The sequence below is a fragment of the Tamandua tetradactyla genome, chromosome 14 (genome assembly GCF_023851605.1).
Source record: "Tamandua tetradactyla isolate mTamTet1 chromosome 14, mTamTet1.pri, whole genome shotgun sequence".
In the NCBI taxonomy this organism is placed as follows: domain Eukaryota; kingdom Metazoa; phylum Chordata; class Mammalia; order Pilosa; family Myrmecophagidae; genus Tamandua; species Tamandua tetradactyla.
Window position 1 is genome coordinate 31,933,630 of NC_135340.1, and position 14,679 is coordinate 31,948,308.

The 14,679-nt window shown below is 51.4% G+C and overlaps 1 protein-coding gene across 1 annotated transcript; it reads left to right on the plus strand.

Annotated features, from left to right (window-relative positions):
• The first annotated feature begins 2,811 nt into the window (after window positions 1-2,811).
• AJUBA (ajuba LIM protein) lies at window positions 2,812-13,302 on the plus strand. Its single transcript, XM_077127200.1, has 8 exons — window positions 2,812-4,200; window positions 6,900-7,001; window positions 8,745-8,812; window positions 8,925-8,987; window positions 9,724-9,854; window positions 9,936-9,987; window positions 10,674-10,742; window positions 11,153-13,302. Exons 1-8 carry the CDS (start codon window positions 3,165-3,167, stop codon window positions 11,276-11,278), a joined length of 1,647 nt encoding a protein of 548 aa, XP_076983315.1. The 5' UTR covers window positions 2,812-3,164; the 3' UTR covers window positions 11,279-13,302.
• The last annotated feature ends 1,377 nt before the right edge of the window (window positions 13,303-14,679 follow it).

Here is a 14,679-nt window from a genome sequence, read left to right on the forward strand (position 1 = left end):
TAGTCATTAGGCAAGCTGCATTTTGGGAGAAGGGGTGTGTGTGTGTGTGTGTGTGTGTGTGTGTACATGTGCCAGCACACAAAATTTGTACATCTTGAATGGACTGAGAAAAATGATTTTTTATTCCTTAAATCAGCCATTCAACAAATATTGATATTTGTTAATGCCTACTACATGCAGGCACAGTGCTAGATGCTACAGATACAATGTAGATGAGGTTTGACATTAATCAGAGAAATCAGGCAAGTAAGCAATGAATGATAAGGGTGATGGTAAGGGGAGTGCAGGGATATGGCTGGGGTATCTAACCTCCTGTGGTGGTCAGGAGAGGCTTCTCAGAGGGAGCGGTGTTTAATATCTGAAAGATGAGGAGGAACTAACTAGAAGGGAAGGAGAAGCCAGGAGAGTCTCAGAAATAAGGGAACAGCAGGTGCAAAAGCCTGAGGCAAGAGAGAGCACAGACAAAGTTCAGTTCTGCTGCAGAACTGTCTGGGGAGGGGATGATGCTGAGAGATGAGGCTGGAGAGGTAGAGAGATCTTGTAAATCATCTTAAAGAGTACAGACTTTAGCTCAAGGTCAATAAGAAATCATTGAAAGGTTTTAAGCAGGAACATGAGATGACCAGTTTTGTGTTTTAGAAGAATCACTTGACCCTGGGGTATATACAATTGGAGTAAGTAAGCCTTTTGCAGTGGTTCAGGAGAGAAAAGATGGTAATCTGACATGTAGTAATGAGGAGTAGGGCAGATGTGAAAGGTATTCAGGAAGCAGAACTGATAGGACTTGGTGATTGGTTAGATTTGAGGTTTAAGAGAGAGGGAGAACAAAGGGTCGATGCTCCAGTTTCTGATTAAGCAGCTAAGGTGTTAATGGTGTCATTTACTTAAGAGAATCCTAAAGAAGGAGTCAGTTTCAGGGAGACAAAGAAGATGAACTAAGTTTAAGGCATGGGGTGTTTTTGAGACAACAAAAGTGGAAATGCTAGTAGTCAACTGAATTTATAAGTCCAAGAGTGTCCAGGTAAGAGAGAAATTTAGGAGTCTTTCATATATACATGGTAATTAAAGTCCTGGGGACAAAAAAGAGGGTCTGTGGAGTTCCCAGCTCCAGCTCAGACTGCTGACCTTAGGTCGTAAGTGCTATCCGAGCATGCTCCATCAGTGCACCCCACTCCCCCTTGATTTAGCCTTGCTTCCTGTTACTCCCTGAAAGCACAAGTTGTTGAACTCAGTGTGCCATTGCTGCCACCACCAACTCTTGGATGGGCCTCTTTTAATGTCTTCTAACTTTTCAGAAGATTTACTCTTCCATCCTCACCCCAAAGAATCAAAGCTTTCAAACATTAGAGGCTGTGTGGCTATTTTGTATGTAATTCAGAGGGAAAAAATCCAAGTTCCCCCTTCCCCCCAAACACCAGGAGACACAGGAAAGGAAGGAGAGCCTTATGGTTAATTTGAAGAAGTTCCTCACAGCATGCTCTGGATTCAACTTCCCAACTCTCCTGTTACTAATGCTTTCAGTCCTCCGTTTTCAGTCTGACAGTAAAATCTCCTCAGGATCAGAGAAAAGCCTGGCCAGGGAAACAGAGAAGCTGCTTCTCAGGAGAGATGAGGTCAGAGAAACAATGCAGCTAGGACAAAAAAGCCAAATAGTTTGTGCCAAGTTAATTTCCCAAAGGATATTAGCTTCCTTGCCTTCCTCATTCCCTAAGGCTACACTAAGATTATAAAAGGTGTCCAAAATGTTGACATGAAAGTAATATGCCCCCATGTGCTAGTCTGGACAAAGTCAGTTGACTGGTATTTAATTAGGTATGTTCAGCCTCAGCCACTGTTAATTTTCTTGATCCTTCTACTATGGCCAATATCAGCCTCTTTTACACTGGTTATCTCCTCTAAATGATATTTCTTTTGTTCCTCTTAAAGAACCAACCTCCTGTAGGCCAACCTAGGGGAAGGCGTTTGCTAGCCTTAAAGCTAGAACTATCCCCACTCACCTGAAAAATTTGTTTAAAAGTCTCATTTCCCAACACCAGGGGGTGTCTGGCTATCCTTCTATCTTAAGATAGAGATTAGTCTCAAACCTTTCTCCTCATTGCTTTTTTTGCTCTTTCCCATATACATTAAAGCGCTCCCGCTCACCCTGCCCTCAGCACCGTCGCAGAACTTTGGTTCCACGAAGCGGTGTCTTTTAATTGCAAATTATCTGCTTGTCTTTCATCCTCTCTGAACTTACTGGTATTTTTCTAAGTCTGTTTCTCCTTCGGTTTCTGTACCGACACTCTCCCTTTTTTCCCCCCCGCTACCTGTCTTCCACCTTAACCTCTATCTGGGTTTCCTTGCCTTTCAGAGGTACCTTCAAGTACGCATTTTTGAGACCCCTTTTTTTTGTATCTACTTTTCTCCTTTGGCCCGGTCTTCCTCTCTATGGCTCTCTCCCCGTCCCATACCTACTACCATCTCCTCTCAACCTCTCCCACGGCAGGAACCAAGTCACGGTGTTTGAGCAGAACATTTCCCCTGTCCGCCGAATTGGGTTCCGACATTCCACCGTGACCCTCCGCGCATTCCAACTACAAAGAGTCCGCCTCCCTTCGCCCCCATCCCCTTTCCTGGCCCATTTCTTGAGTGATGTAGTAGCAACTGCCCAAGTCGCCCCTCGCCCTCCTTTCGCCTCCAGTCGAAGAACCTCCAAACCCAAGACAGCAGCAGCGTCCCCAATCCTCTCACAGGCTCACCAGAGATCCCTGCGCGAACACCTCCGTCGCTCCATCTCGCACACGCCGTGCTCCGCCCTTCCAGGAAAGTAGATCCGGCCAGGCAGACAAAAGTTTGGGAGAGAAGTTCTGTCCGTGCGGAGAGTGAGAGCTAGGGGGGCGGGGGCCGGGGCGAGTGGGGCGGCGGGGCGAGTCGACGCGTGAATAGATAGACTGGCGGACCAGGCAACCGCGGCTGTAGGCCATTCTAGCCCCGTTTATCCCCTGATACGCGGGGGGACCCAGCCCCTCTCGCTGGGGGATGCTGCGGGATTCCTGGCGACGGGCATCCGGGCCGCCCGCTAAGACCCAGTACCCGCCCTGTGCCCCTGGGGAATCGGAGTCCGGCCGCCGAGACGCTGCAGGGTGCCGGGCGGGGAGGGGGCTGGAAGCCCCAGACCCGAGGGCATGGAGCGGTTAGGGGAGAAAGCCAGTCGCCTCCTGGAGAAGTTAAGACTCTCGGATTCGGGCAGCGCCAGGTTCGGTCGCAGAAAGGGTGAATCTAGCCGGTCAGGGTCCGATGGGACTTCCGGGCCGGGCAAGGGGCGACTGAGTGGGTCGGGGGAACCTAGGAAATCAGGGCCCCGGGGAGCTACCGGGGGACCTGGGGATGAGTCGTTGGAACTTGCCCGGGAACAAGGCTCCCTGGACGTTGAGAGGAACCCGCGCGGGTCCTTTGAGGCGCAGCGCTACGAAGGCGCCTTTCCGGGGGGGCCGACCCCCACTCGGGCCTTGTCTCTACCTCAGTCATTGCCCCCCGACTTTCGGCTGGAGACCACGGCCCCTGCCCTAAGCCCTCGCTCCAGCTTTGCCAGTAGCTCGGCCAGCGATGCGAGCAAGCCGTCCAGCCCTCGGGGTAGCCTACTGCTGGACGGGGCGGGGGCTGGCGGAGCTGGCGGTAGCCGGCCCTGCAGCAATCGTACCAGCGGCATCAGCATGGGCTACGACCAGCGCCACGGAAGCCCCCTGCCCGTCGGGCCGTGCCTGTTTGGCTCGCCCCTGGCCGGGGCTCCGGCGGGCTATTCCCCCGGAGGGGTCCCCTCCACCTACCCGGAGCTCCACGCCGCCCTGGACCGACTGTGCGCTCATCGGCCCTCGGGGTTCGGCTGCCAGGAGAGCCGCCACTCGTATCCCCCGGCCCTGGGCAGCCCTGGAGCGCTAGCAGGGGCCGGAGTGGGCGCGGCGGGGCCCTTAGAGAGACGGGGAGCCCAACCTGGGAGACACTCAGTGACCGGCTACGGGGACTGCGCCGCTGGCGCCCGCTACCAGGATGAGCTAACAGCGTTGCTGCGCCTGGCGGTGGGCACCGGCGGGCGAGAAGCCGGCGTCCGGGGGGACCCCTCCGGGATTGAGCCATCTGGGCCCGAGGAGCCGCCGAATCCATTCGCTCCAGAGGCCGTCCGGGTCCGGATGCGGGAGCAGGAGGCCAGGGAGGACTACTTCGGTGAGTGAAAGAGAAGTGGTTAGGGATGGGGAAGGACCTATCTCACTCTGCCCCGACGGTCGAAATTATCGGCGCCGCGGGGTCAGAAAAGATGCAGGAGGGTGGGGGGGTGGACCCCAGAGCGCTCTCCCTTTCCCACTGGGTTTCACATCGACTAGAGCCCCTCATTCCTGCCAAACTCAAACCCCCTGATTATCTCGTGAGTTCCAGTTTTTCAAGCATTAGAGCTTCTGTTTCTCGCAGTAGGAGGCCTCGTAGGGAGGGAACCAAGGTGGGGAAGCGAGAGCATCCACCACCTTGCCCCCCCCGTAGCCCAGCAGCGGTGCCCCTGCAGTCTTCTGCCCGCCGCGCCCCCACCCGGGCCCAGGCTCCGCCCGTAGGAATTTAGGGAATGTGCGGGTGGGGGGAGGCGGGGCGGGCCGGCCGCGTGCGTGCCGGCTCCTGCCTGGGCGCTCCAGGTGCCCGCGGGCGGGGCGGGCCTCGGCGGCGCCTTGCGCGCTAGACCCGGGGAGCGAGGGTGCGCTTCCTGACCCACGCCGAGCTTTGGCCGCGGTCGGGGAAGTGGAGCTGGAGCGCCCTGGGGCGGGAAACCCGGACCCAACTTCTGCCCGGGTAGTTGGCTCCATGCGTTGTGCGTTCGTGGGTATTTAAGGGGAAGGAGGCCCCGTAGTGCCACCTTCTATTTCCCTACCCACCGGAAGTCAGGAAAGAAGCTGTTACCTCTGGGACAGCATCACCCTTTGTAACTGCCAGAAATAACCCGGCCTTGAGTTCTGGCCACTACCTCCTCAGAACTCAGGCTAGAAGTCACCCCTTACTTGCTGCTGCTGTTAAGGAAAGCTGGTCGCTGGCCCCCTCTCCACTCAGTTACCCTCAGGAAGTATTAATTGATTATATGCTTCAGCTATGGGGGGTATTGGGGTTTTGAACGAGCTTTTGGTCCAAACTCACAGGCACCACTGGACTAGATAAAGAAATGCTAACGTGATCGTGATAAGAGAAGTACAGAAAGAAGGGGAGGGCCTCTTCAACTCTCCAAGCATCTTTTCCCCACATTCTTTCTCATCTCCCATGTCCCTGCTCTGCACTCCACCCTCCAGAACTCTAAACAGGGAGAGTGAATGGAGGCTGTAAGACCTTGCCTGATACAACCCCAAGCCTCCCCAATCCCCCATCCCTTTACTCCACTCCATCCCCCCTTGTGAGAAAAGCCCTAGAATAGATGATGGTAAACTACCTTTGAGGGAAAGGGGCCTTTTAGCAGTTTACTTTTGAAGCCAAGAGAGATGGCTATAGGGTAAAAAGAAGTCTCTTTGTTTAAATTATTAGAGATGAGAAAGAGAGGACCCTAGATGTGGATATATTAAGTTAGGGGAGGTGAGATGGACATGCAGAAGTGGTTTCTCCTTGTCTTCTCTTAATGTCCAAGACTTCCCAATGAGGTGGCTTTGACAGAGTCCCTGGCATAGCAAGCTTAGGACAAATCTTTCCTCCTATGGGGAGGCCACATTTAGAACCCAGAGGAAGAAGGAGTGGGGTCTCCTCGGTGAGTGTCAGATTGCTTCCCCTGACAGAACCCCTACAAACCCCTTGTGCCACCAGCCCCAACCTAATTATATCCTCCTACTCTTGCCCCTAGTAGGGGCCTATTCCTGGGCTACAGCCTTGCCCAGCTGCCAGTGGGTGGGAGCAGGGCAGGCCTGGGCCCATCAGTTGCTGCAGCTGCTGCACGGGCTCCCAAGCCCCTGGGCAAAGACTGGGATGGGCCCCAACAGGCAGGGAGTGTGGCAGTCTGCCGAGGGGGAGAGGTGGGGCGGGTGAGGCAAGCCCGTTGGGATCTGCTTCCCAAAGACAGGCCTAGCCCTCACTCATGAGCCTGGAATTGGGGAGTGGAGGGAGGGAGGCACACACCCAGGAAAGGAGGGTGCCAGAGCCAGGTGTATGTACTTAAGTGGGGGTGGGTGGGTGGCGGTGGAAGATATGGGGTGGGGGGAAGAGCCATTCAGCTTTGTTCCCTCCCATGTTGGAAGGTGGGACAGGGAGGCATTCGGGTCTGCCACCCTTCCCCCACTTTGTATTTCAACGCTCATCCCTGGAACACACCTTGCATTCTTAGCAGCCACTTCCCCACAGGAGCCATGCATACATGGTCCCCTTTCCACAGAGTTCTGTACTAAGCCGAGAGAAATCGTTATAGAGTTGAGCAGCAGCTCAGTTTACAGATGGGAGGCAGGGCCCAGAGAGGCTTTCTGGGCTTGGTCTCCATTCTTCAGGAAGATTTCAGAGGCTGCTGCCCAGCCCTGTAGACTATGATATTTGAACACTTGTCCCTCACGGAGCAAAAGGGATCGTCATACTTTGTCCGTTTAGTCTTTTCTCCCCGACAGAAACCTTAAGCATCTGAAAATCTGGGACCATGGGTTTGATTTTCTCCAATTTTCAAAGTATCGGGCACTGTGCTAGGCACAAGACAGGTGCTAAGAAAATATCTGTTGATTAATCAGTAAACAAGAATGGATTCTCTGCCCAGCCAGGACCTTGCTGCATCCTGTTCCTCTCTGCCATCTCTTCCCAGAAGAAAGCCCCAGAAATCACCTCCTCCCTGGTAGTCTTCTGGCAGAGTCACCAAGGAGTGAAAACCCCTGGTTTTTAGTTGGAGGAGTGGGGCGTGAGGCTGACAACCTCTTCTCTCCCCTCAGGCACCTGTATCAAGTGCAGCAAAGGCATCTACGGGCAGAGCAACGCCTGCCAGGCCCTGGACAGCCTCTACCACACCCAGTGCTTTGTCTGCTGCTCCTGTGGTGAGTGCAGACCCGCCAGTCCTTCTGGATCGAGGCCTGAGGCTCCCCACCCCCCCACCCACCCCCACCCCGTACACACTCACAAGTGCTTAGGGAAACAGGAAGAGAGCTTGAGCCTCTTCATTTTCTTGCCAAGCTGTCAGGTCCCCACCAAGTATCTGGGTGTCCAAAGCTGCCCCACCTTCTCTCTTGCTTCTCTCTGTGCTCTACCTGGCTCCCCCTCTCCCAGGTTGGGTCTGCTTTCTGGAGTCTTCCTCTCTTTCCCTTACTCCTTTAGTTGATATTCCTTCTCTTTGCTCCTCCCTTTCTTCAGATCCCTTCCTTCCCCCCCCCCAACTCTTTCTCCTGCCTCCCTGCTTGCCCAGCCTGGACTCCTGCCTGGACTCCAGCCTCTCCTTGGTAGGGTTTGGTCTTGGGCAGCCAAGTTGCCTGGGGCGACGGTGAAAGACTGGAATGTGGGAAGGGCGGGGTGGGGGTGGGGGGGTGGGCTGGGGAAGTGGGGAGCCGTGGGGGGTGGAGAGGGGGGTTTTCTCTTGGCTGGTCAGAGTTCAGCCACCTCAGTAGAGTGCAGGCCACTGGGCCATGCCAAGCTGATGACATCACGTTCCAGGAATGCCGGCTGCTGTTAGCTCAGGAGGCCTGCTTTGGGGGTGGGGGGGTTTGCGCCCTGTGGCCTTAACTCCCCAATCCCTCCCTCATCACCCCCTCCTTGCTGCTTGCCCATTTTGATTCCTTTGCTAAACCTTTAATCTCCTATCTTTGCTTGTCTGACTCCAACACTCAGCTTTTCCCCCAGCCGGTGCCGGGTTCTCTTTAGGTTCATCTATCTATCTGTCTGTCTGTCCTTCTGTTTATAGGGCTTCTTCTAGATATGTTTCTTTTCCTTTCTCTTCTCTCTTGTGTCTCATGAGTTTTTAAGTCAGCCTTGTAAGCCACTGGACAGAGTTGGAAGTGGAGATTCTGATGGGAAGAGAGCAAAGGTGGAAAACTTCTCCGTTCTCTGCCCTGTTCTCACTCCTCTCCCATACCTGACAATTTAGACACCTTTTTTGGGAGTGTTTGTCACATAGTGGGATGATTCCTCCTTGTCTGCTAACAAAGGATCCTGGGCTGCCTGACCTTAGGGATTCTGGGTCCCGCTGAGCTTGAAGGAGCAGAAGACTGATGCATCAGGAAAGGGAATCGGCTTTACTCACCCAAAAAAGCACCTTGTCCTCAGCAGTCACTGCACCATCTCCTACCCTCCATAGAGCCTATCCTTGAAGGGAGAGAAAAGGGTATGAAAGCAGGACAGCCATGTGCAGCCACAAAGGGACCTAGGTTAAAGGTCCCAAAGGGCAAGGCCTGTGATAATACAATTCTCACTATGCAAATCATACAGCACCTTGTTCATAGAGCTCCTTTCCCATGTGGTTGGCTTTGCTTCCCCCAGGTAGCCCCTACACACCTGGCACCGGAGAGGATGGCACTCATTTAGGAGAAAGTCGTGGAAAACTGTTGAGGCAGGGGCTCGAGGAGCAGTGAGCAGAGGAGAGAAGTGGACTGGAATGAGGCCAAAGCAAATTGGAATTGCATCAGATAGAATTTTTCTGTGGGGAGGGAGGACAAACAGCAGTTAGGAGGAAAAGCACTAAATGAAGTCCAGATTTAAATACATCGTGCAACATCAGGGTATGGCGACCCCAGAGTAGGGGGAGCTCTGTCCCTGGATCCAACTCCAGACCCCTTCTGTGCTTCTTCTAGGGCGAACTTTGCGCTGCAAGGCTTTCTACAGCGTCAACGGCTCTGTGTACTGTGAGGAAGATTACCTGGTGAGAGAGGGGGCCTGTGGGCCTAGAATTGGCTCCCACACTTTGGGGGTCCAACCATCAGGTCATTTTCAGCTTGGTGACATCCTTCCTTTGTCTTTTTCTTTCTCACCAGTTTTCAGGGTTTCAGGAGGCAGCTGAGAAGTGCTGTGTTTGTGGTCACTTGATTTTGGAGAAGGTAAAGGAAGTGTCTTTGGTTGGGACTCTGAGGCTGTGGGGCCTAGGGGTGGGACTCAGGGACTGAATGGGCACTGAGGGAAGGGAGGAAGGGGAAGCCTATCACCAGATGAATCATTTCATTCCGTTCCACCCCAGAGCAGCTCTGTACAGTGGCTTCCCTTTGCCTGTGGGATCCAGTCCATGGCTCCTAATCCTCCCACACCAGGCTTCTGTGATCCAGCCCCTCCCTAACTCTGCAGGCACAGCCAAGCACCCTAGTCTGAGCTGGGAGTGAGGGGTTCTGGGTTTTCATTCTTTTTCTGCTATTGGATGGGATCAGTTTTCTCCCCCACAGAAAGAAGGGATCAGAATAGATGAGTGGTTCTCAACCCTGGAGGCTTAGCAGATCACCAGAGAAGAACTGGAAAAAAATATAGATGCCTGGGTCTCATTGCCATAGATTATGGTTTAATAGGTCTGGAATGGGACCCTGGTATTGATGTTTTTTTAAAAGCTCCCCAGGTGATCCTAATGTACAGCCAGGGTTGAAAACTAGGCTAGATGCTCCTAAAGACATTTTCAGGGTGTCTGCCCTCATTTTAAGATTCATTGGCTCCCTCAAACTGCATAACATTACTCTAGGAGGAAAATAGGGGGCTGGATGAGGTCATTGGGAGCAGTAGGGAACATAATGAGTAGCTGGAGAGCCAAGACCAGCTCTGGGAGACTGATTCTCCTCCGACCCCATGAGCCAGATCCTGCAGGCAATGGGGAAGTCCTATCACCCAGGCTGCTTCCGGTGCATCGTTTGCAACAAGTGCCTAGATGGCATCCCCTTCACAGTGGACTTCTCCAACCAGGTGTACTGTGTGACAGACTACCACAAGTGAGTCCTCCTGTGGGCGTGGGGTGGAGCTGGGCCTAGGGCTTCCGCAGCCTCAGCTCATCTCTGCCCTCTCTCTTTCAGAAATTATGCCCCCAAGTGTGCAGCCTGTGGCCAACCCATCCTCCCTTCAGAGGTCAGTGTGTCTGGGTTCTCTTTAAGGGCAGCCAGTGCTGCTGCCTCTGGGGAGGGAATGGGGCCATGCTGCTTTGCCTCCCAGGGGAAGCGGTGGTGCTAAGGAATGCATTCTGAGAAGATTCCCGTGTGACTCTGCTTTCGGGGTCACTATGCTGACCCTAACATCCGGGCTGGACATGTCTGACAGCCTCACTGCGCCCAGGCTCCATCTCTTCTATCCGAGTCCAGAGGAGAAGACTTTCTCATATGGCATCACCAGATCCCATATGTAGGGGCTGGAACAATGTGGGAAGAACTTCAGGGCTGGAAGGAAGGGGTCAGAAATATTTAAGCTGTTTGTGCTGAGGGTATGCCTAGGAAGAGAAGCTAAAAGCCAATGAGGAACCAGACCCTACTATATCTCCTTGTCCCAAGCTCAGCCTACTTCATTTATGCCACCTGCCTTTTCCCTTTCTATCTGCCTCCCTGACAGCTGGGAGAGGTAGGTAAGGCTCAGGTGCCAGGTAGAAACACCCTGCTGGAGCAGAGCTGGAGAGGAGTAGGTTTCACCTCAAAGCTACAGGTGATTACAGAGAGGCTCTGGAGCATTTGCATGATCTTCCCTTGGTGGGGGTCAGGGGGAAGCAGCCTATATGGGGAGGGGGGGTCGTGTTGCTCTCATCTCCATAGGAGTCTTTGTTTCAGGGGTGTGAGGACATTGTGAGGGTGATATCCATGGACCGGGATTACCACTTTGAGTGCTACCACTGTGAGGTGCGTGCTGGGGACCAGGGCTGCTGGAGGTGATTTGGGGTGGGGGGAGGGGGGAAGGCAAGTCCTAAAACCCCAGGCATCTGTAGGAGAGTGTAGGGCACGGAAAACAGGAAGGCAGTCTACGTTTACTCTGATCCCCATCCTCTAGCCGCTTTCTCTGGTCCTAGATGTTTAGTCCTTTCTGAATCTGGCTTCTCAAGAGTCAGAACACCCTAAGACTAGGGACTCCGGACAACTGCTAGAAATGAGGGTGTCATTATTTCTGCTGCTGCAGCGACACCTGGTGTCCAGTTGGGACACATTTCAGGTTTCTCCTCTTAGAGTCTGATGTTGAGCCGGACAGACTCCTCGGATGTCCTCCGTGTCTGGGGTGCCTAGGCTGGAGTGAACTAGGTGTTCTTCTCCCCTAGGACTGCCGGATGCAGCTGAGTGATGAGGAAGGCTGTTGCTGCTTCCCTCTGGATGGGCACTTGCTCTGCCATGGCTGTCACATGCAACGGCTCACTGCCAGGCAGCCTCCTGCCAACTATATCTGAACTGCTGTTGCCGCCACTGCTGCCATCCCCACCATTGGCAAACTCCTTTGGCCATGGGGCCCCTCTGAGGCATGCCGAGGCAAGGTGTGCACTCTGCAGGCCTGGTAGAGGAGTCCTCTGGGGAGGGCCCTAAGGGCCAGAGACCCAAAGATCCTGACATTCCAAGTGGATTGTGGAGGAGGAGTGAGGTGCTTGCTGTAGCATGCACTCAGGCACACACAAGCGAATTCTAATATTTTCTGAAAGTCTGGTTTTAATCTCTATCTCCAGTATATGTTTGTGGCTAAGTCAAGCAGTGTTCTTATTCTAAATTACAGGAAAAGAGAGAGGACATCTTGTGAGTTCCTCATTCTTTTGTATCCCATACACAGTCAGATATGGGTTAGTGGGGTTTTATTACAATATATTATCTCTGTATCTGGATGAAGAGATGGAAACTCAAGTGGACCTTATTTATGAGTTATGTCTTGGCTTTGCTCTCTCTAAGGGGTGGGAGAGCTTCTCATCCCTCTGCTAGGAACGGGGATCATCTCTGGGTGGGCCGCTGCCTGTATTGCCTGTTGCTCAGGGACTCACATGGACCTGGGGGAGGACTGATGGGTACCTGTACTTGGTTCCTTTTTTTCTCAGTTAGGGGAAATAATGAGTGGGCCTCTGGGTGTGGAGCTTCAGGCTAGCCACACTCCTTGCTCGCTCCCAGGCTTAGGTGCACTGAGTCTGCCAGCCCAGCCCAGTGTATGCACACATGGGTGGCTTTGTACAAACATAAGTTCTCACTTTTTCTCAGGTCACTCTTCCTAGCAGTAGCTCACCACTCCAAACCTGCCACCTCCCAAAGGGATCCCAGAACTACATCCCTACAACCCCAAAATTCTGGCCTGGGTTTTGGGAAGTCAGAGAGAGCAAAACACTTTTGATTCAGTTTCTTGGCTGAAACTAGTTCACCTAAAGCTAGATCACTTAAAACCAATTCAGTCAAAACTTGTTTGCTTAATGTTCACTTCACTTAGTGACCAATTTGCCAAAACCTCAATCCCCTTTTGGGTGTTTTTATATCCATTTAGGTGTCTTAGCTTTTTTTGTTGTGCTTTGGGTATTTCAAGGATTCATATCTACTCATTCAAGAGTACTTCTGAGTTATTATCAGCAACAGAAATTTATCAAATTTGCAGCACTTTGTAAATGATGAAATTGATTCCTACCTTTGTAGATGTCTTTTTCTGTTATCTACTTTACAAACACTTGTTTTTTAAGTTCAGAATTTTAGCAATGAATGTAATCGGTACGGACATATTGTGTATCATTTTGTGTTTCTTAATCCAATATTCCTTTACAAATTAGGTGCCTTGAAAAATGTAATGGAGCGCTATATAATTTTGCTGCTTTGGTCTAACTTCTACATTCCTGCTGTTAAAATGCCAATATATGCTGAATAAATGATCAGGCATGTGGCATATTCAGTTCACTAACAAATGTTGAACAGACAACAATAAATAAGTAAAAGGTAGACTCTGCTAAATCCTTTTGAAATGCTGCAGATTTGATAAATATTTATTTTTGACTAATTGGCTCTAGGTGAATTGGTTTTAGGCAAATTAATCCAGTAACCTTTGATACTTAGTCTTTATTCTCTGTCACTTAGAGTTTCACGCTGGATGTGATTCCTGAGGACAGAAATCCCACGTCTGAGGGCTATTCTAAGATAACTCTGCCAGCCAACCTAGGAAACATAGAATGAGTAAGAATAAAAGAGGAACTCTGAGTTTAGATTCACACAACCGAGTGCCAGAGGGGGGCAAATATACTGTTTTTGTTTGTTCGTTTGTTTGTTTGTTTGTTTGCATGGGCGGGCTCCGGGAATTAAACCCCGGGTCTCCGGCATGGCCGGCAAGAACTCTGCCTGCTGAGCCACCGTGGCCCACCCTATTTTGTTTTTTTTGAGGATAAATATTCTGAAACTGAATTATCTTAAAAATGGGATGGCTTCTTTTGAACTATTATTATTAAATAAATGAATTCAAAGATCCTGTGACTAGGAGGTTTTCTTATTTCTTAGGCCCAGGAAATCCAGAGGACCATGTGCAGCTTTGCATCCACCCCTTCAGTTTTGTCTTTTCATGCTTTGGATCTAGTTCTTTCTGACACTCTGGTCCTTTCATTTCTTACTCTGATTTCCTCCCTCCATCTGTTCCTAACCTGAATAACATTCCTTTCTAGTTCTACGCTGATTTGTCCCAGCCCTGGGGCTGTTCTTCCTGAGGAAAAGCAAGTGGAAACAGCCGCTAAGGATAGGCCCAGGGATGAGCAGGTAAAGTAGAAAAGCAGCCCCAGTCATCCCTGGCAGGCTCCCAGTTGTACCTGATAGCCAAGAGCTCCCCTTCTTCCTGTTTGCTGGGTGGTTGCTCATCCTTAATAGCCCCATCTTAGTATTAGTTGATGATGAAAGATTTGTGGGGTGTTGCCAAGAACACAACAAAATGTAGACCTCGTTTATCTAATTTCCCACCTGATTGTCATCAATAGCCCATAGTTCTGAGGCAGAGAAAGAGGGAAAAAATGGAAAAATTGTGGGATTTATTTTGGGTCTCTAGATAAGTCACCCAGCAGGGGTCAGGCTTTAACAGCAGACGTCCACTATTTGGTCTGGCCAACCCTGTTCCCCACAGGCCTGTCCAGTGATTTATCCAGAATAAGACTGGTGATGGTTCTCTCTCTGCCTTACTCCTTATAAGGAAGGTATCTGTCTCCCCCTCTTCCACCTGGAGCTCTCAAGGCCTCAGGGAAATGGTAAGATGCTGTTTATAATCAGTCTGGAGACTGTCTTCAGTCAAGGAGGGGGAGAGAAAGAGAGTTATTTCCAAGCACATAAAACCAGTTGGATGAGATTTTACCAATAAAGAAGGGAATAAAAAGCTAGAAAGGAGTCAATGGGACTGAGATAAAAAGATTGGAAACAAATGAGTGAACCAAGGGATATTTGTTTTTTTTTTTTTTTTTTAAGAAGTGGCCATACTTCAGAACTGGCTTGGGGTCATTCAGAGCCCTTAAGTTGAGGCTCCATTATGAGGGTCTAGCCAGATTGGGGCCTGGGTCTCTGCTGGGCCAGTTGCTTGCATAGGTGTCCTTGGAATATTGAAATACCCATACTCGACCCTGGTTGTGAAGAACTAAGGTTTGACCTTGCAAATATGACAAAGTGTTACTAGGACAAATCTGTGATGATAGGAGAGTCATCGGAGATAGATTTCTGGATACTGTGAGTGTTATTTCACCTAAGCTCAACCTCAGTTGGAAGGGAGCCAGGGCACCATCCAGTCAGGGAGGGGGGGGGTCGTGAGGAATACCTACTGAAGGATTCTGGTTAGGCTTGTACCCTCGAAGGTTAGAGCCATGCTGAGTGC

Excerpts from the sequence above, each read along its gene's own strand:
- AJUBA (XM_077127200.1), top strand. The coding sequence starts at position 3,165 with ATGGAGCGGTTAGGGGAGAAAGCCAGTCGCCTCCTGGAGAAGTTAAGA. Across the intron at positions 4,201-6,899 it reads GGCCAGGGAGGACTACTTCG|GCACCTGTATCAAGTGCAGC; the intron begins GTGAGTGAAAGA and ends CTCTCCCCTCAG. Across the intron at positions 8,813-8,924 it reads ACTGTGAGGAAGATTACCTG|TTTTCAGGGTTTCAGGAGGC; the intron begins GTGAGAGAGGGG and ends CTTTCTCACCAG.